The sequence below is a fragment of the Chionomys nivalis genome, chromosome 1, assembly GCF_950005125.1.
Source record: "Chionomys nivalis chromosome 1, mChiNiv1.1, whole genome shotgun sequence".
Lineage (NCBI taxonomy): Eukaryota > Metazoa > Chordata > Mammalia > Rodentia > Cricetidae > Chionomys > Chionomys nivalis.
The window spans coordinates 119,919,548-119,941,136 of NC_080086.1; the positions used below are offsets into that span (position 1 = coordinate 119,919,548).

Here is a 21,589-nt window from a genome sequence, read left to right on the forward strand (position 1 = left end):
CCTTTTCTGTTCTCTGGGATTTGTGGGGTCCATTTAAGGGGACACACTCCACAGTCACTTACTCTCAACACTGTGAATAGTTAGGAGTCTCTATGAGCTTCAGCCCACTGCAAAATGCTTCTCCGGCCAGAGCTAAAAGTAGCACTATTCTATAGTGTAAACATAAATCCTGTTCTACATCCCTTTTAATTGTAACATATGATGATATATGGGATACATGATGGTTGACACCAGGTAGTGACACCTCTGATCATGTGACTAGCTTCGGCCACCATTGTCACTGTAGTTCTCTCTCTTTTTTTTTTAAGATTTTATTTTTATTTGTGTGTCTGCACACATAAATGCAAGTGCTTGTGGCTACAATAGGGTGTTGGATCTCCTGGAGTTGGAGTAGCAGTGGTTGGGACCTCAATTCTTGTCCTTTGCAAGAGTTGCAAGTGCTCTTAACCACAAGCCATCTCTCTAGCTCCCCGTGTCCTTTTCCTCAGATGAAATTATCCTGTTCACAGCCTTTTTAAAAAAATTATTTATTTAATTTTACAAATAGTGACAATTGGTTTGTCACTGTAATTCTTTTTTTTTTTCCTTTTGAGACAGGGTTTCTCTGTAGCTTTGGAGTCTGTCCTGGAACTAGCTCTGTAGACCAGGCTGGCCTTGAACTCACAGAGATTTGCCTGCCTCTGTCTCTTGAGTGCTGGGATTGAAAGTATTCGCTACCACTGCCCGGCTGTCACTGTGGTTCTTACAGACACAGTGGGGTGGGACTTTCTCTTGGCTTTATCTAATCTCAAATACAGAGAATTACACTTAGTTCCAAATAACTATGTACTGTGTTAGTACTTTTCTGTTGCTGTTATAAACACTACCATCAAAACAACTTCTGGGAAAGAGAGTTTGTTTTAGCTTGCAGTTCCAAAGGGATGAGAGTCTTTTATGGCTAGGCAACTGCAGTAAGATGAGAGCTCACATCTTCAACCACAGGTATGATGCACAGAGCAAACTGAGTGTAGGGTGAGGCTGTAAACATTCAAAGCCTGTCCCAGCGAGTACCTCTTCCAGCAGGGCCACTAGCTGGGGACCAAGGGTTCGGATGCCATGGGAACATTCTCTTTCAAACCACCACATGCTGCTTTTTAAATTTTGTTTGTTTGAAATGTTTCTTCTTTCTCACTTCCCCCTCACTCTTCATGTTCTACACATATACATGATCACTCTCAATTCTATTACCATGTTGTTTTTTTCTAAAGAAATATTTTAATAATTCCCATTCTTCAGAGAAATATTTCTGAAAGCCAGATATTTTGGTTTTGTTTTGTTTTTCTCTTTTCTCTCTCAGTAGTAGACATTTTTTACTTTCTGCAGACTAAGAACTTGATCTGAATGAAAATCTGTACTGTACCACAGATGGGTATCGTCCTGGGATCCAAGCATCTCTGTGTTGATGGGCCTGATGGTGCTGGTTCAGATGAAAGAAATGCTGGCTTTTCAATTTTATTTTTTGTAGTCACAGTTGTTATTCCAAGACGTCTCAGATCCTGTTACTGTATAAATTTTATTATTTGATTTTTCTGGTTCACTGTTCCTTCTTTGTTCCTTGTTTGTCTTGAGATACTCACCTTGGAGCCTGTAGTCAGCTTAAAAGAACAACCAGGAGTGAGGCTTTTTCAGACATGTGGACAGTGTTTCCAGTCTTTCTGTCTAGAGCAGATAGGCATGCAATAGGAAAGACTGCCCAGATGACTTGTAATTTCTGCCTTCCTCTGAGAGCCACTGCTCCAGAGAGGTGACACGGACTCTTCCTAGCAGTGGTTGCACAAGGCTTTTGTCTGTCATCTGCATTGCTCCTGCCATCTAAGAACATGCAGCTTAGACTATGGTAATTTTAATTATAAAGATTCGCTGCTTGCGTGAGACTAACTAGGGTGCTCTTCGCCGAGGCGAGGCCCTTCTGCTGCAGCAGACTTGCCCTTTGTTTCGGCTCCCTGCCTTCAGTAGTGTTTCACTGTAGACACTTGTACTACTGAGCTGGCGCCCTGGTGGTGTACTTCTCTGTGTGATGGTACTCGGAGGTCTTGGGGCTCCTGTCACACGAGTAATAAAACCCAGAGACATTCAGGTTCAACCCGAAAACCAGAAAAGCAAAACAGCCAAGCCATTAGAGAAGTTTTACCTCTACCAAGGCTGCACAACCACAGACTGAGACTAGTGTTGGGATTAAAGGCGTGGCTCCCGGTACTGGGATTAAAGTGTGAACCATCACCACCACCTGGATTTGTTTCTACCTTGAGTTTGTGTAGCCCAGGGTGGCCTTGAACTCACAGAAATCTGTCTGCTCTGCCTCTCAAATCTTGGGATTAAAGGTGTATACCACCACTGCCTGACTTCTAGTGACTTAGCTGTGCCCTTCTGATCTTTAGGCAAGTTTTATTAAAACATAAATAAAATATCTTTCTAGGCTCTAGTTGTTAGTGCAGAGTGAATAGTTTTCTTAACTCAAGGTCCATCCAGGGAGAATAGTAGCATATGAATTCATACTGTGTGCTACAACCATTCTAAATCCTTAGCAAATACAGGTTTCCATATTGTAAAAGTAATTTGTTGCTAAATTTTTCCTCATATAGAAATTCTTCTAAAGTGTAAGTAGAATTCTTATTAATTTCAATTCATGTTTCTTTAAAGTAAGTACTACTTCAGTATTACCATAAATTATTATAACACAACCAAGTAGGTATTTTTGTCTTTACTAAATATGCCAGAATAAGTTTGTTGTCCTGTTTTCTTTGTTTTTTCTACCTTTTACTCATGAAAACTATGATCACAGAAAACATACTTATGACATTCAATGCTTCTGTAATTCAAGCCTTGATGTAAATTCACAACAGCATAGTGCAAATGAAACAATGAAAACAAGAGAAATGAAAGAATACAATGCAAATACTCTCTTGTCTGCGAAGATACCCTTGCAGCTATTTCACGGACTGCCTGTAGACGTTGCCCCATGAAGACGAATGTCTGGGATTGGGATTGTCTTTATGAAATATGAGAAATTCAAATGGATCACTTACAACCTGGAAATGCCTCATGCTAAAATATCAATATTAATAAAATTGCTTGAAAGGGCAAATTTTTATAACCCATAAAATTTCGTATCTTGGGTTATAATTGATGCATACATGTTTCTTACAACATTTAATCTTTGTAACTAGATGAGAGAAGTAATGATTACTAAATATTTAAGGGAAACTGAGGCAGAGAATGCAAATAACTTCTTCCAGGTCCCAGAATTGGTAGGTGGTAGAGAGCCAAGAGCCGACCAGCTTTGTGCTCACCGGTGCACAGTGTTAGGAAAGGGCCTGCATATTGCTCCTAGAGCTGTGGTGCTTTGGGTGTACAAGTGAGTCACTCCCATGGTGTTTTCTTTCCTAAGTTTGTTAATTTAAGATTTTATATTAACTGGAATTTAGTTTATTGTGTCTAATTATAGACCTTACAGCCAATCTTACACTTCCTGCTTCTGGTCTCCTTCTACCTTCCTAAAGGCCTGTCCGAACTCAAGGATATCGAGACAGGAGTACAACACATTTTAGCAGACATGATTGCTAAAGACAAGGACACGCTTAACTTCATTCGGGACTTGTAAGTATTTTTTGCGGAGGGGGGGGGCTTTCTGTTTTGTGGGATTCACACTATTAAGGTCCCATGGTTAGTGTTAACCCAGTGTTCATTTAAAGCTGGTCTTCAGGCTTTTCCTTTTTAAACTAAATTTCCTCAAACAGTACAATCCTAATATGTAAAATAGTTAAAGTTGTTTTTGTTTTTCATTTTTTAATTTAACTGCATTGATGTTTTGCCATGGGTGTCAGGTCCCCTGGAACTGGAGTTACAGACAGTTGTGAGCTGCCATATGGGTGCTGGGAATTGAACCCTGGTCATCTGGAAGAGCAGCTGGTACTCTTAACTGCTGAACCATCTGTCCAGCCCAGTTAAAGTTGTTTTAATTGGATTATGGTAAGAGGGCCTGGAACTCTGCCTTCCTGTCCTCTTTATCCTCAGATACTCCACTGGAGGCTCGGATGAATACAGTTTAACCAGTGCTTGGCAGGATGTTATTTGAGAGGGTTTGTGTTCCTTTGGAGCAGGTAGCATTGCTTTTGTTATGTGTGCTAGTTTGTTATTCCTTTCTGGGATTTACAGTTCTGTTAGTTCCTCTTGTGTCACTGTGGTGAGAGGCCTGATGTAAACAACTTAATGGAGGAAAGTTTTACTTTGGCTCATGGCTTCAGAGGGCTCAGGCCATCATGGTAAGTGGGTGTGGTGGAGCTGAGCAGTTCACATGATGGCACAGTGCTGGCTGCCTTTCTTCCTTTTTCCCTTATTCAACCATTCCATCATGGGATGGTGCTGCCCACATCTATGGTGCGTCTTTCCCAGTCCTTCCCCTTTGATAGTACCGTCACAGGCATGCCAGTGTCCTGTGCATGCCTCACTAATCTCTTGGGTGTTCTAAATCCAGCTAAATTGATAAACCAATCATTATGTCTGTGTTGGGTTGCCTTGACAATGTTTGATGCCAGGTATGGATGAAAATACTGGTCCAAAGTGTATTTTAGCTCTTGGAGAGAACAGCTCGACTGTGGCATCACAACCTGGTTTTAGAAGGGTGGAGTGCTTTTGTTAGAGCTTACTTGGGATTACAGTTTTCATCTTCTGTGAAAGAGCCTTTAAATCAGGTGTAGTGACACAAGCCTTTAATCCTAACACTGGGGAGGCAGAGGCAGAGGCAGGATACTGAGACAGAGGAGTAGGGCAGTAGTACAGAGACAGACTGACTTTTATTTTTTTTTATTGATTTTTATTGAGCTCTACATTTTTCTCTGCTCCCCTCTCTGCCTCTCCCCTTCCCTTCTCCCAAGGTCCCCATGCTCCCAATTTACTCATGAGATCTTGTATTTTTCTACTTTTCATGTAGATTAAATCTATGTATGTCTCTCTTAGGGTCCTCATTGTTGTCTAAGTACTCTTAGATTGTGATTTGTGAGCCACTTCTCTTTACTTTATGTTTAAAAACCACTTATGAGTGAGTACATGTGATAATTGTATTTCTGTGTCTGGGTTGTCTCAATCAAAATGATGTTTTCTAGCTCCATCCATTTTCCTGCAAAATTCAAGATGTCATTATTTTGTTCTGCTATGTATTGTGTAAATGTATCACATTTCCTTATCTATTCTTTGGTCCAGGGGCATTTAGGTTGTTTCCAGGTTCTGGCTATGACAGACATTGATTTAAAACCCCTTTCTTTCCTTCTCCCCCTCCCATTCTTCTTCTCCCTCCCTCTCTTCCATTCTCATTCCCTCCCTCCTTCTCCCTCCCTCCTTCCCTCTCTCTCTCTTTCTTCCTCTCTCTTTATGTACCAGTTTTATAGTTTTGGTTGTGAGCCTACCCTTTAACAGCGGAGCCATCTCTCTGGCCCAGTGGTTCTCAACCTTCCTAATTCTGCAACCCTTTAATGCAGTTCCTCATGTTGTGATGACTCCAACATAAAATTTTATTGCTACTTCATACCTGTAGTCTTGCTACTGCTGTGAGTTGTAATATAAATATCTAATATGTAGCTCCAAAAGGGTTGAGAACCACTGCTTAACCCAGTGTCCCAGTTTTCCATATTGTTCTGGTACTCCTTTTACCCCTTCTTCTTTTTAAGTTGACAATGACTCCCTTACTGACTAGAGAAGTGTGACTAGTCATTTCAGTATTTTGTGTTCATAGATATTATCTGAACTCAGGCATTTTCGATGGTTTGTTTTGATGCATAGATTGATCTTCAGGGTATATGCTAGTATGATTATTTATTTGTTTTGAGACAGGATTTCCCTGTATAGCCCTAGCTGCCCTGGAACTTGCTATGTAGACCAGTCTGGCCTCTAATTCATAGAGTTCTCCTGTGTTGAGATTAAAGGTGCAAGCTGGCAGAGTCCTTTTGATGGGATAATAAAGTCAGTTTCTTACTTGGGCATCATTAGCGAAATTTCATTTGGTAATGGCTTAACATTTTTTTCTTTTCTTCATTTCATATAAACTTATAAAATGTAAAGCACACATAAATGTTTGATTTTTTAATATTTGTATATCTGATCAGGTGCCAACATAGATACATTTGTATCCAGTCATCTCTTGCAAAAGTATCCTCAAAAAAAGTAAATGAAAAAGATGTTGGTAAGTTTCAACTTTACCAGAACTTTTCCTGCAACATAAGGAACATCCATCATCACCAGGTAAATAAGAATACTGCCTCCGATAGTAGTAATAATGATAATACTTTTATTAAAAATTTAGAAGTTTTATGCCAACTATTTTATTAGTGTATATAAGACTTGTAAAAATATTATATTTTCTGACTTCACAAATGGAGAACTGAAGACCCTGAGAAGTCAGTGACACTGGAGATTCTTACTAGAGCTGACAGTGTGACAACCCGCATCACTTGCATCTGTCTGGTGAGGTCTGAAGCACAATTAATAAAAACCCAGAGACAGAAATTAGGGTTCATCCTGAAGGTCAGAAAAGCAAAACAGCCAGTCACTGGCTCTTACCTCCACCTCAGTCTGAAATGGTGACCCTGCCTCCAGGAATCTCAGAAGGAGACTGCGTGACTGAGCGTGGTCTCCTCCAGTTTTATATTCCCCTCTAGTGCTGGGAGTAAAGGCGTGCACCACAACTGCCTGGTTTCTATGGCAAATTAGTGTGGCTACTGGGATTAAGGGTGTGTGTCACCCCTGCCTGGTCTGTAAGGCTGATCAGTGCGACTGTTTTACTCTCTGAACTTCAGGAAAATTTTATTTATTAAAATACAAATGAAGTATCACTATAGAGGTCCATTAGACCCTGCTTTCAGTGTGCTTAGTGTGAGCACAAATCATTCCCAAGACAATTACAGTCCAATGCCTGATTTAGAATACAGTATATTATGGTCTCATTTGGTTTCATGAATCATACGTAGTCATTATACCTCAGCTTTCTGATTTCGTTTTTTAGCTAGTATCGCCCTAAATATCTATCTATTTATTTTAATAAATGTGGTCATAGGCAGTGTACTGTGCAGAATGTAATTTAAATAGCACAGTGGCAGGAGAGGTGTTTCAAGAGAAAATTACAATGTACTGGTTTTTCTGTTTACATATATAGTTACTATAACCAGTGTTCTATATTTCTTTTTATGGCTTTGAGCTGTGGGTTAGTGTTTTTCATTCCAGCCTTAGCAACACTAATATTTCATGTGGAGCAGGTCTAATAAAGTTAGACTGCCATAGATTTTATTTTGCTGGGGAGTTATAATTCATTTTTCTTTTTAACTGTAACTGTTGTAAAATGTCCACAGTATAAAATGTACACTCTTCACCATGTGTATACCATTTAGTGACTCACAGTGCTGTGAACCGGCTATCCCAAAATTTGAATGTTGTTTTATATGTGAGAAATCTGATGTTAGTCTAATTCTCTGTGTTCTATGGATGCAAACATGTCTTGTGTTATTTCATTTATTATTTTTGTTGGTTTTATGGTTCTTTTGAGAGGCAAGGGGGTGATTTGAATTGAGAGACTACCAGTATTCTCCCAAGGTGAAGGTCCTCATGAAACATTTTAAAATGATTTTCTCCCTGTCTACATTTTACAGCCTGTGTAGAGAAGCTAATAAAACATGTTAGAATTCTTTATCTTTTGTGTGATAATTAATTATTTGATTATTACAATGTAATTTTAAATATATGGTTATGCAAACATGAAACTCACCTTTTTTCTCATTGTAACATGATTCATTCATCCCACAAATATTTCTTGAGTATTCATATTGTGGTGGATTTTGAAGTATGGTGATGACATGGGCACTGTCCTTGAAAAATTGAAATAGTTCATTACTTTTTAATGACTTTTTAACTTTTCTGTGTATAAATTTTTTGCTTGCATATATGTATGTGCACCATATGGCATGCCTGTTTGCCCACAGAGACCAGAAAAGGACACTGATACTGGATTCCCCAGAACTGCAGTTTATAGCTGGTTGTAAACCTCTATGTGGGTGCTGGGAACCAAACTCTGGTCCTCTGTAAGAGCTGCAAGTGCTTTTAACCACTGAGCCATCTCTCCTGCCCCATTACTTTTTGTCTAAAGTTGCTTATTTTACTTTTTTGTGCCCTGGATTTGTTATAGGTGATGAAACACATAATTTATAAAGTTTAGGTGTAATGGAGATGGATTTACTTAGTTTTAGATTGCAAATATAGGATAATAAAACAGTGACTTGCAATATTACTCACAGTGAGGGCTGATGGCATAGTTCTGGTAAAGTGGTTGCCTAGAGTGTGGGAGGCCCTGTCTTCTTCCATTCCATATTATACACACACACACACACACACACACACACACACACACACACACACACACACACTATATCTCTATCTATCTATCTATCTATCTATCTATCTATCTATCTATCTATCTATCTATCTGTATCAGTGATATGATTTTGGTATCATATTTTGTCTGTCTGTGTATGTATGTATTTAAACAATATTTTGTTTTATACATGCCATATCTGGTATTTATTTATGATTGATACAGTCTTCTGGAAATGATAGTACTCAAGCCTGAGAAAGCAGAGTCCTTTTAAAATGCTAGTTTGAAAAACACTCTGTGTTTTAAGGGCTTTTCAGGTTCTTGTGTGCCCGAGGGTTGCTTCTGGGTCATAGCTAGTTTCTAGTATCTGAGGTAGTGAACCCTACTTTTTATCATCTTCCATGTGACTCTGCCAGCATATAATCCCACAGAAGACAGATGGATGGCATGCTGACAGGCCATGGGAAAGCAGCACTGCCGTAGCTGTTGTCTGTTCATCATCCCATCTGCATCTTCCTTCCTTCCTCTGCGAATTCATCCTTAGCTCATGGCTTTACCCCTCGTCCTTTGCGTTCTTCAGGACACCTTGCATTCTTGTTCTTTTCTGCTGCTTCTCTCACTGTTGACCTACCTCCTTTGCTGTAATTCTGCCTTATATCGATACATAGTTGTAGCTTCAGTTTCTTCCTCTCTGATTTCTATGTTTAAGAAAATGCATTCAGCTCTCAGTTTATTGAGTGCTCTCCTCAGAAAAGGCTGCTAGATTTTATCAGACGTTTCTGAATCTGTTGAGATGATCATGAGCTCTTTTTAATCAATTGGCATAATTCAGAACATCAGTTATAAAAATAACTAAAACGGTAGTATGTCTGCATGTGTTTGTTCATGTGCCCATGTGCATACCTTTATGTGGGTTTGGGGGGATCTTAACTTAGGTTCTCATGCTTGTCTAGCACACACTGACCCATTTCCCAGCTCTCATGATTTTCTTTATAAGAGACATGTATTAGTTTAAGAATGTATAAATTGTTTTTCATACATTCCTTTGTAAATAAAAAATAAAAATGATATGTTCTTGTCTAGATAGATGCTTAATTATTCTTTTTATAAATATAGACTGGTTAAGTTTATCTTGTTTTATTGATCATCAGTCTTTGCTATATGTTTGTGTCAGATTCTGGCCATTAACCGTGGAGAGAATTTGAAGATACTGACAGTGAAGGTCAACATTTCTGATGGAGTGAAAAATGAGTTCTGTAGGTGGTGCCTACAAAGCAGGTATGTTTATGGCTACCCAAAAAGTTTGGTTTCTAAAATACCATTCTGATATTATTGTATATTGATATGAAAAGATGTATATTATTTAAAAAGCAAGTGACAACATTTTGCATTAAAAAAATAAATATGGGATAGAGAAATTGCTCAATGGGTAATGGTGCTTGCTGTCTGAGTTTGGGCCCTAGTAGGAGATTACCAGCTCCCACAAGTTGTCCTCTGTGTGTGTCTAATAAAATTAAAGTATAAAAAGAAAGTATGTTTGAGACATATACTTAAATAGGGAATAATCCGTGAAGAGAGTAAGAGATGATTAATGATGATTGTCTTTGAGGAGAGGGCTTTTACTTCAGTATAGTCATGTGACTTATAAAATAGGCATTGACGAAACATGTATGTGATTTTGGTTTTGTAATTATTATGGAGTTAAAAACTTCCTAATGCTTACTGAACACAAAAGTCAAGAAGCAGCAAGAAGAAAAATATTTGAAAGAAAAGAAAAAAGAACGCCCCAAGAAAATTGATAGTGAATGGTGCTGTAGCAGTTTAGGGAGGCCTTACTGGGCTGCTCAGAAAGTCTGAAAGCATGGACCACAGCACCAGCGGCAGCACTCCCTCAAGGGGAGCCTAGTAGGCTCTTGGGAAGACATTTAGGGAGACCTTGTTATCGTGGGATAACAGGTGGCAGCTCCTCAGATCTCACAGCCACTCAAGACCCTCCACTGACAAGATGAGGAGGAAGAAGCAGCAATACTGATGGTTCTGACACAGTGTGGCCCTCAGGTAATATGTCAGTTTTTAACCAAAAAAAAAGAGGAAAAATAAAACCTTTGATGTAGAAAAAACTTATAAGCCGGGTGGTGGTGGCGCACGCCTTTAATCCCAGCACTTGGGAGGCAGAGGCAGGCGGATCTCTGTGAGTTCGAGACCAGCCTGGTCTACAAAGGGAGTTCCAGGACAGGCTCCAAAGCTACAGAGAAACCCTGTCTCGAAAAACCAAAAAAAAAAAAAAAAAAAAAAAAAAACTTATAGAATGAGAGTATAAAGGAAATATGTTTGTGTAGCTTTGCTATATTTCAGACTTTTATTGAAGAAAGAAAAAATTAATTTGGTGCAGCCTAAGTGCATGGTATTTAGAGTCTTGAGTCATGTCCTTAACCTGTCCCATCACTCGGTGCTCACTGACTCACCCACAGCTCTACGTGAGGAAGTGCCTGCAGAAGCACTCTGTATGGTACATCTCTATACCATACTTTACTGTGCTTATTCTGTGTTCAAGTATGTTTAGATTTATAAATCCAATTTTGTTATACTTGATGCAGTATATAACTTAGTGACAAACTGTACAGTTTCACAGTCTACAAGCCATAGCCTATCCATAGAGGCCCATATAGGTGCACTCTGTGACGTTTGCACAGTGACATGATCATTTTATATAGTCTTTAGATCTTGATCATATTCTCCCATTATTGTCTTTCTTCAGCTCCCTCTAGTGTCCTTTACTCCATCTTTCTCGCAATTTCATGGCCTCCTTTGTTGTTATTTGTAACCCTCTGAGCAAAACTCATGCTTTGTATATGAACATGAGTGTGGCATCATGCATTGGCATATCGACAGCCTAGCAGTGACATTCTCAGAGGAGAGTGCCCGCCTCTCTCCTTTACAACAATCCTCCTGCTTAGCTCCTCCAGGGTTGGGGCCACTCCCTATTTTATGCTTGAGTTTGATGTGTGCAGCACCATGTCATGTTTAAAAATCAGTGTTTCACAGCTCTCCTCATCTCTAGCTTTTACTCGTCTCTCTGCTCTCTTTTCTGTGATTCTGTCTGAGCCCTTAATTGGAAAGTCAGTATAGTTGGTCATCTACAGCTGAGCAGTCACAGTTGCTTAGCTTGGCACGTGACCCATTCTGAGTTTCTGTGTTAACCACTCCCCTCTGCAAAAAGAAGCGTCTCTGACCAAAGTTGGAAACAATTATACAATGAGAATAAATATATAGTTAGAAGGCAGTTTGGCATCATGACCATTTACTGTAACAACATTAGGTTCTTCTCTAGGGCCTATGATCTCCTTAATCATAGATTTTTGATCCAGACATGTAAGATTTATGTTGTGTTTTTATTTTCCTTCAGTGCTGGGATTTGTAAAAATTTTCTTCTTGATTTCTTCAATGATTGAGTTATTCAGTAGTGTATTGTTTAGTCTTCAGGAGTTTGTTTACTTTCTGTAGTTTCTATTGCAGTTGATAGGTAGTTTTATGTGATTGCAGTCAGGTAGAATACAGTGGTTCCCCCATCCCCCATCCCCCATCCCCAGTTTTCTTGTGCTTAATGAGACTTGTTTTTGTCCTTTTTAACATGGCCAGTTTTGGAGATTACTGCAGTGGAGAATTTCTTAAAAAGAACCAGGAGCAGAGGCAGGAGATCATGACAGCTAGACTCGGGTGCTTGTAGTGGGGAACTGTAGATGAATTTGAGCAATCTGCAGGAGGCAGAATTTACAAGGTATCTAATTAAATGATTGATGGATTGGCTGGGCAGAATTGATGCATTTTTATGCCTTGAACAAGCTGATGATGGCACTCTTCACCATCATGCAATAATAAATACGTTCAGTGCTGTATAGTTATGGGAAGAGTGGGCTAACTGAACTTTTGTTGCTAAGTTAATTACAATAGCAAGGGTTGAATGCATCCTAAGAATGATGTGTAGGTCTGGGCCCCAAAGCAGAAGAGTTCCTCATTTGGGTGTGTTGCTTGTAAGAGCATAAATGTGAAGAGGACTCTGAACTTGTCAGATGATACGAGAGTTTCTATGCTTGCTCTTTAAACAAAAGCGTGTATGAGGAAAGGGTCTCAGAAGGTCCCTGCTCACGACCTGGATTGTACAGCAGCAGCTCCTTTTTGAGCTCGCACAGTTGTGTGTCTGCCTTGTCAAGTAGATGTCTAGTGTCTGATCCGTGCTGCTGTTTTCCTGTAGAAACAGGTTTAAGAGAATCTATTCCCTGTAGCCAGTTGTGTAATGTAGAGAGAGCCATGAAGGCTGGCGGAGAGAGCCCGTCATTGTCTTTCCTAGGCGAAGGGAGGAAAGCATATTTGTCTAATGGCTGAACAAAGAATTTCCTTGTCAGACACGCAGTTCAGAGTCTGGGCCTTTTCAGTTACTGTCGGTCTCCTTTCTGGACTTGGCAGGCTTTGAAGGTTTATGGTTCTTGTTGTCATTCTGGACTATATTGAATGCAGAATTTGGGGTTAGTGAAGTTTTGCAAAGATTTTTCAGAGGTATGTGCCTGTTGAGTTATAAGAACACCCTTAGGCTTTGAAATGGCATCACATAGCCAAGCATTTTATTACCTAAGGATGTCATGAGAAATAAGGCTGTGAGTTCAGCATACTGTTTCAGGACCTTAGTTTTCTCAGCGCTGGAACTGGATCCCAGGAAGACAGTCAAGGGTAGAATTGTGGAAGGAATAAAAAGGTGTTTGTGCGGTCCACGGAGTACACGTAACTGTTCTCTGTAGGACTGGGCCTCGGGATTTGCAGGTGAGCTGAGCAGGTGTCAGCAATGCGATGTGTATACAATATCAACATTCCCACGGCCTGTTCACAGTGAGAAGAGTAGAATGCTCCAAGTTGTGGTTGAATTTTGTGGCTTGAAAGCTGGAAAGGCAATGTGGCTTTAAGACGATAGGTAATAATTATTTTTAGCTTTTTTGGAAAATAATGGTAAAACTTTGGAGCTTACAGAGAACTACTCTTGTAGACATTAGACAATGGATGCATGCAGTAAACAAACAAGTCACTCCATTAGTCTGCTAGCCTAAGCACTGTTTCCCTAGCATTGGTGTTTCATGACCCAGAACTGTTTCCCTAACAAGCCAACCTCCATTGCATGATGTATGAGACCCTTCATGAGCTGACTGCGGCCACATTTTTAGCCTCACCTTCCCAGTTTGATGCTGTCACTTGGGTGCCCTAGCATTATGAAATTGTTTATATGAAGTTAAGGCCACTTATCTCAGATTTAGCTTTTAGTGAATACAGTGTACTGCCCTCATCCATACTTTTGGGTGTTGTATATGTTTCTATTTTTGCATTTCTTTATGTTTTATGGTATACAATGTATATATGTTTATTTATTTTGTCTTGAGACAGGACCCCATGTAGTTCAGGTGGGCTCACTATATAGCTGAGGCTGTCCTCGAACCCCTAGTCTTCCTGGAATAGCAAGTGTGATCTACCACACCTGGGTAGAACACTTGTCTCCTCATGAAAGCAGTGTGCTGCTCTTTGTATCAGTGTGACCAAAACTCGGCAGGAATAGCTGCTGAGAAGGACAGTTTATTTGGGGCCAGGCATCAGGGACTGTAGCTTCATCAGGGCAGAAATACTGTATATAATGGCAGGGAGCAGGAGAGTCTCATGGCCTCAGATGAGGAAATAGAAAGTAAGCAGGAGCAGGGAAAGTACAGTGATCAACAGTCTACCAAGTGACCTTTCTCCAGTCAGACCCCATTTCTGAAGGTTCCACAGCCTGCAAAGTAGTGCCCAAACCTGGGAAGCAAAAGTGCTCGAAACAGGGGTCTATTAGGAACATTTTAAATAACATGGGGCTCATATGTCTAATTCTTACCCCCTTCCTTATCTCCTCTCATGTAGGGGGGACTGTGGGGAAGTAACAGAGATTTGGGTGAGAAGAATGTATCATATGTCTTGCCTAAAATCATATTTGTTTAAAATGAAAGACAAAACTACATGTTGCTGATCTAACATTCTTTGGAAGGGATTCAGTTATTTACTGTTGTGTGATCTTTAAAGTGTGCTTGCTGAAATTTCATTTCCTCCTAACTTATGGAGAGATTACTTTAAGGTGCATTAGCTTTCTTATAAACTTTTCATACTTTTGCTAATGGCTTCTGCAGAAGAGGGCGTTGAAGGGCAAATGCAGGAATACTGGATGTGAATGGAAACATGGAGCCTGTGGGGCTGGGTTTGTGTCTGATAGATCCTCTTTGCCATTCTGCTCTTTCCCCAGTGTCTAGTTGGCTTTATTCACTGTGCATACATGCTGGGCAGGCAGTGGGGCCTGGGCAGGAGGTCACCAGTGTGCTTCCATGCTGCTGGGCAGGGGGTCACCAGTGTGCATCCATGCTGCTGGGCAGGAGGTCAGCCAGTGTGCATCCATGCTGCTGGGCAGGCAGTGGGGCCTGGGCAGGGGGTCAGGTTGTCATCAATACCCAGATAAGGTTCTAAAATGGTGCCATGAAGTCGGAGATGCTCTTCCTTCTTTGTAGAATTGGACTAACTTTGATTTTAGGGATTTTGAACTAAAATAATGAATATTTTTATTTATTTTTGAATATTTTTTATAAGTATTTATTTATTATGTATACAGTTAACCAGAAGAGGGTACCAGACTTCATTACAGATGGTTGTGGGCTACCATGTGGTTGCTGAGAATTGAACTCTGGACCTTTGGAAGAACAGGCAATGCTCTTAACCGCTGAGGCATCTCTCCAGCCTGTATTTTTGAATATATTTCATTGCAAGTTTTTTTCCTTTTTATCGTGTGTGCTTGTTTTAAGTTGTGTCAGGCTTTTGGACAGTACTCCCCACTATCCCTCTCATCTGACAGTTGTAGGGGGAGAAGAAGAGGGCGAGAACCCTACTGTCAGTGACACAAACATCTTTACCAGTGTATTGTATAAAAAATGTAAGAGGAGAGTGTTTAAGAGGTGAGGGTAAGAGCTCAGCAGTGGGAGAGAACAGGGTTCATTTAGGATAGACACTTTGGTTTTAGAGGAAGAACCTAACTTTGAGTTGCCTTGACTTTTTGTTAAGTTTGAGACATGTAAGGTTTTAAGTCAAAGTTTGCTACCAAGAAAATGAGAGTGCCAAGAAATAAGATTTATCCAGGTTCTCTCTACAGCCTCCTTTCATTCTCACAGATAAGATAAGGCTGTGGGCAAAGCTGCTGCAACCAAACACTAGAGACTTGGTGACATCAGCAACAAAAGTTACTTTTTTTTAGAGTCCTAGAGGCGGGGAGTAGAAAATCAAGGAGCCAACAGTTCAGGCCTATGTGGGGCTGTCTTCTGCAACTTTCTCGTGTCACAGTGACTAGTGCAGCAGCGCAGGCTCTGCCATACGACCATCTGATGCTGATGCTTTCTGTAGCCCCGTCCATCTTTATTTAATCCTGATGTTTTCTGTAGCCCCTCCATAGATGCCTCACACCAGGGGCTGGGGCTTCCGCATGTGGATTAGGGAAGGGTGAAACTCAGTCTCTAGTACCATCAGGATGTTTTAGTGGCTGTCAGATGTCTCAGGAGGTTAGCCTTCGCTGGTAATATCTGGAGAGGACAGTCACAGCAAACTTGAAGGCAGTATAGTTTGTATAGTGAATTCTAGGTCCTGTAGTGTTACACAGTATAGACAGAGACTGCTTGTTCATTTCCTAGCCTCTCAGACCTGAATAATCACACAGAAACTATATTAATTTCAACACTTTTGCCAATAGCTCATGCATATTTCTAGCTAACTCTTACATCTTAAATTAACCCATTTTTATTAATCTGTGAATCATGAGACTTTGGCCTACTGGGAAGGTTCTGGCTGGCAGCAGGCATCTTTCTCCTTCGGCAGCTACATGGCATCTTGCTGACTCTTTCTATATCTCTGTTTGGGTTTCCTACCTGGCTCTATTCGGCCCTGCCATAGGCCCAAAGTAGCTTCTTTATTAACCAATGGTATTCACAGCATACAGATGGGAATGCCACATCAACACAGAGGATCCTGTCTGAACAAACCAAAACAAAACCCCTTCAAACAAAACAACAATCTCCCCCTCAAGAACACTCCCCTCAACATGTCACATGATACCTTTCAGACACCACAGCCTTAGGACAGCCTCTCCTAGATTATCCTCTGTGGCTTTCTGTTCCCCAGCTCCCTCTTCCAGGTGCCCTTTCATGGTCTTGTTGTCATTTCAGTTTTATCATGAGCTTTTCCTTCTTGTAGATGGAGGCCACGTGGCTTTGCACGGCCAGAGTTAATGCAGATCTTACGTAATTCCCTGGATGACTCCTTTAAACGCCTTATTGTTCCTCTCCTCTGTAGAGAGTTCAGGTATGTATTCTGTTTAATTTTGTGTACTGTTTACCATTAGGGGTGGGTCTTCATAGATTTTGGAGTAAATGTTGAGTATGAACTAAGCCAAAGAACTTAGTCAAACGAGGTCTTCAGTGTGAGCCTTGGTTCTAATCTCTAGATTCCTTCTTATGCATAGATCTTATAGCCCTCTTCTTCATCGTGAGACTCTTTTTTAGTCAGGAACACCAAGTCCACCCCTTCAATTCTGCTTTGCCAATGTTGCAGTTTGGCAACCAAACCAAACATGATTTTATTGATTAGAGATCTGGCTTGGGAAAAACAAACTGAGAAGTTAATGGAGAGGTTACTTGGAATCATTTTTCTGACGGTCATAGAGCCAAAGAGTGCATAAGGAACTTGTGAAAGGCGAGATGATCTTACTGCTGGGAGGAGTGAAAGCAATTATGTGTGTTCATCTCCCAGTGGGAATTGTCTGGGTGAGCAATGACAAGCACTGAGAAGGTGATTGAAGGAAACCCAGGGTGCTCATGGGAGTCCTGTGAGGTGCAGAATTGTCGTTAGCTGAGAAGATGGAAGAGTCTCACTTTCTCTCTTTGATTTTTTTTCTAGCTGTTGTCTTGGTAGTTAAGTCCAGACTGCGTGGTTTCATGCAGTCTTCATGTGAACTGTAGATCAGTGCATCCTCATCCTCACTTTTTTTTTAAAAAAAAATAATTTAAGTAGCACTTTTTTCCCACTTATTTTACATACCGATCACTACCCCCTCTCCTCCCCTCATCCCCATGTAGTGTCCTATCTGTCCCCAGTCTCTCCCCCTCCACCTGCCCCTCCCCTTTTATTCCTCCTCCCTCTGCATTCAGGAAGGGGCAAGCCTCCCATGGGTTTGAACAAAACATGGCACATCAGGTTGATGCAGGATCAAGCTCCTCCCTTTGCATCAGGGCTTGGCAAGGTAATCCAGCATCTTTACTTTCCTTGAAGCTTCAGCCAAGCTCCTTGGGAATGGTGGTATTGCAGCTGTCCGTTCAGCTCACTGGGATTTCTAGCCGACTGATATATTTCTGTTCCCCCCTTGGTACCTTTGGTCTTTGAGTTCAGATTATCCAGAGCAGGGAATGAACATTATAAAGATGAGGGCTCCACTGTTCAGTTTGCCACCCTGCCTTTCTTTATCCTTTATCCTAGGTGGCCCCTAAAGATACTGTTCTGTTTGGAACTCTGCATCATCTGTGTGATGTAATGTTTCTTGCTTTCTGTGCTATGGCATAATCTTTAAAGGATCTGTTCTTTTACTTATTCAGTTATTTATTTTTTTTTTGTATGTGTGTCTGTGTGTGTGAGTTGTATATACATGGTACACATGATGGTGCTTGTGTGCAGTGGCAGGAAAAAGGTGGGAATAAGGTGGTAGGTGCCCTATGACCAACACATGCTCCTTTGAGGTGAAGATCTTTACCTGAACCTGGGGCTTGTGGATGAGCTGGGTCGGAAGTCAACAAGCCTTAGCGATATACTTGGCATTGTAAGACACTTGGCTTGCTATGTGGGTGCTAGGATTCCAACTCTTGTGTAGCAAGTGTTCTGAACTTTTGAACACCATTCATTCTGTTTTGAAGGGAAAAATAATCTTAGGCAAAATTTCAGTGTGGCACTTCTTTTTCTTTCCTTTTTTTTCATATTTTATTCAGCATCTGATGATATTTTGACATTTTGCTTTGAATAATTTGAAGCAGTGTGGTGTGGGATTCTATAGGACATAGTCCTTTTTTGATTTGCATTGTGGGTAAGCAAGAGCATGTTCCTCTTCTAAAATGCCTGTGGTAGAGCAATATAGTTTCTTTCAGTTCCTAGTTAGAGTGTAGACGTTGACCAGAGCTGGGTCTCCTTACAGATACTCACCTGAACAGCAGCTGAGGAGGGGGCATAAAGATGGCTTTATGTTGCTTTGAAGAAAAATATTTTGTTTTCTTCAATCAGAAGAAATTTATCCAAAGATAGAAAAGTTGATTCCTCTGGTTCTTTTTTATTATTATTATTATTAATATTTTATTTCTGTTCTTGGCCATGGTTGCAGGTGCATGCCTTCAACCAACATGCCTGGCTTTTTATGTTGGTGCCGAGGACCTGAGCCCAGACCCTCATGGCTGCTTGGCAGCTGCTTTGCCTAATAAGCCATCTCGCTGCCGCACATTACCATTGAAGAATCTCACCTTGTTACTTCACAGTAGTCTACGTAAAGTCCTCCCTGTAGACCTGTGTCCAGGGTAAACTTGAGGCTCTTTAGAAGAGCCTAGTGACTTGTTGCCAAGGGTTTTATCTTGTCTCTTCAGTTACTATGTCTTTGTTATTTCTTTTTCTCTTAGCATGTGAAATCACTTAATTTTTTTCAAAGAACTGTGAACCTTCTATGCCGTTTTATTTGTATGTGGTGTCTCCACATCCCCACCTTTATTTGTGTAGCTCTCATTCACCTGAGCTGCTCCTGGCATAGGTTCCTGCTAAGCTTGGCATCCCCATTGTTTTCATCTGCTCTGTTTCTTCTTCTTCTTCTTCTTCTTCTTCTTCTTCTTCTTCTTCTTCTTCTTCTTCTTCTTCTTCTTCTTCTTCTTCTTCTTCTTCTTCTTCTTCTTCTTCTTCTTCCTCTTCCTCTTCCTCTTCCTCCTCCTCTTCTTCCTCTTCTTCCTCTTCTTCCTCTTCTTCCTCCTCCTCCTCCTCCTCCTCCTCCTCCTCCTCCTCCTCCTCCTCCTCCTCCTCCTGTCATGTAGTGGTCTTCAGGGCAGGCGTGTGGCCCTTCAGTTTTATATCACTTAAACCAATCATGGTTACTTGCAAAGTCTACCAGTCAGTGATTTCACAATAAATGAAGTTCAAAATGAAAACTTAGAAATACTTGTAATGAAATTTTTAATCTTGTTTTGTAGAAGTAAATAATTACAGTGAAATGTTAAGAGAAGATGAGAGAAAATCTTTACAAATGAAATTAAGCCAGAGAAACGAACAGTAGCAGTGTGCATCTTTACATGTGTAATTAATCCCTCCCCATGTAGACACAAAACCTACGCTTTGAAAATGTCGTTGGCCACAAGAAAACTGAGTAGTTTCTTGTGGCCAGTGACATTTATTTCTTACTTGATCCAGTAGAGAAGAAATACTTGCTAATTATGAATTTCAAGAGATGGTGCATTGGGAGCTTCAGGTTTCCAGCTGTCGTTAAGCCCATCATAGGCTTTTCTTTTCATCCAGCAAAGCTTGTTGATAAAATAGAGGCATTGTTATAAGAGGAATGGTTCTGTACGAGCTGTTAGGATCTATGGCATTGTCACGTGTCTGAATGACAAGGGGGTAGATGTGGAAAGGAATATAGACAATGACAATGACGTTGAGACTTGAAGTCAAAATATTGAACTAAATGATGTTGGTGGAGGCTACCTGTGGCCTTGCCATTCTGTTTTGTGTTTGTATTTTTAATCATCTGATGAGCTTTAATTTGATTTGAAATCTTTATAGGCTCTTTCTCATGTATATGCATACATATTTAACTTATGACTTGTATATAACAGCAGCTAGAGAAGATAGGTGTTCAGACAGTTTGCTTCAAAGTTATTTATCGTGTCATTTTGCTCTGGTTAGCAAAAGTAGACTCAGTGTAACTCAGGAATGGGACGGTTCTCCTGAGGATTAACTGCATAAAACAAATTGTGCTCTTGTTCTGGAAAGAAAATTTGGGATGAATGATAAACTTAAGTAATTTTGTGTCATCTCCCCCCGGTCCCTGCATTTCTAAGAGCCAAACTGACATCAGACGCAGAGAAGCAATCCGTGATGTTGTTTGGACAGAACCTCCGCCAGCTCCTTTTAACAAGTCCTGTTCCAGGCCGTACCTTGATGGGAGTAGATCCTGGGTACAAACATGGATGCAAACTAGCCATCATTTCTCCTACTAGTAAGTTCTTCAGCTTTAAATAGTAGAGTTTGTTGGTTGATCCTAAGTTTCACTTCATAGATTTCATGAAGATTTGGACATAATGTTTGTTTTTGAGGCTTAGAAATTGTTTTCTCTTGGGGCTGTGCTAGTCAGAGTATTTCCCTTATTTCTGGATCAGAACTCTCACACAGAAAGACCAGCATTTATCCTCTTCTCTGTGTGTCAGTGGAGAGAAATAGATTGATCATTAACTAGGGTCAGACTTGAGCTCCTCTTTTCTTTTCTTCTCTTTTTCTTTCTCTTTTTTCTTTTAGACACAGTTTCATATAGCCCAGGCTAGCCTTGAACTCTCTAGGTAGCTAAGGAGAATACTGACTCATGATTCTTCTGCCTCTACCTCCTGAGTGTGGTATTACAGACACGTATGCCATCATATCTTACATATGTGGTACTAGGCTTTAAACCCAGGGCATGCTAGGCAAGCATTCTCCCAACTGAGCTATATATGACCCCAGTTTTAGCTGTTACCAACTTTAATTCTTTATGATGTATTCTAAATATGTGTGTGCATAAAAATATATTAATCAGACATTTTGCAGCTGTGAATATTCTTTCCTGTCCCATGTAGTTACCCTTTCTGTAACTTTGCTTTCTGCATTTCTGTGTTCTCATCTGAGAACATCTTCAGATTGCTGACAAGCTCCATGTTATTACCTTTTCTTTCTTTATGTAGCCCTGGCTGTCCTGGAACTCCCAGAGATCCGTCTGCTTCTGCCTCCTGAGTGCTGGGATTAAAGGTGTGTGCCACCACACCTTGGCTTCTTTGTTATCATTTTTGATGTGAGTTAGTTGATGAAAAATTGTCTTAGTTTTTGTCTGTAAAAGTT

General features: G+C 40.5%; 1 protein-coding gene across 2 annotated transcripts in view; it reads left to right on the plus strand.

Moving 5' to 3' along the window:
- Srbd1 (S1 RNA binding domain 1) overlaps window positions 1-21,589 on the plus strand; it is a 192,939-nt gene that overhangs the window by 25,674 nt on the left and 145,676 nt on the right. For both annotated transcript variants that reach the window (XM_057791003.1, XM_057791011.1), the window contains exons 8-12: window positions 3,540-3,636; window positions 6,138-6,273; window positions 9,567-9,670; window positions 16,685-16,792; window positions 20,563-20,720. In XM_057791003.1, coding sequence (XP_057646986.1) covers window positions 3,540-3,636; window positions 6,138-6,273; window positions 9,567-9,670; window positions 16,685-16,792; window positions 20,563-20,720 — 603 coding nt within the window. The remainder of the gene's footprint in view (window positions 1-3,539; window positions 3,637-6,137; window positions 6,274-9,566; window positions 9,671-16,684; window positions 16,793-20,562; window positions 20,721-21,589) is intronic.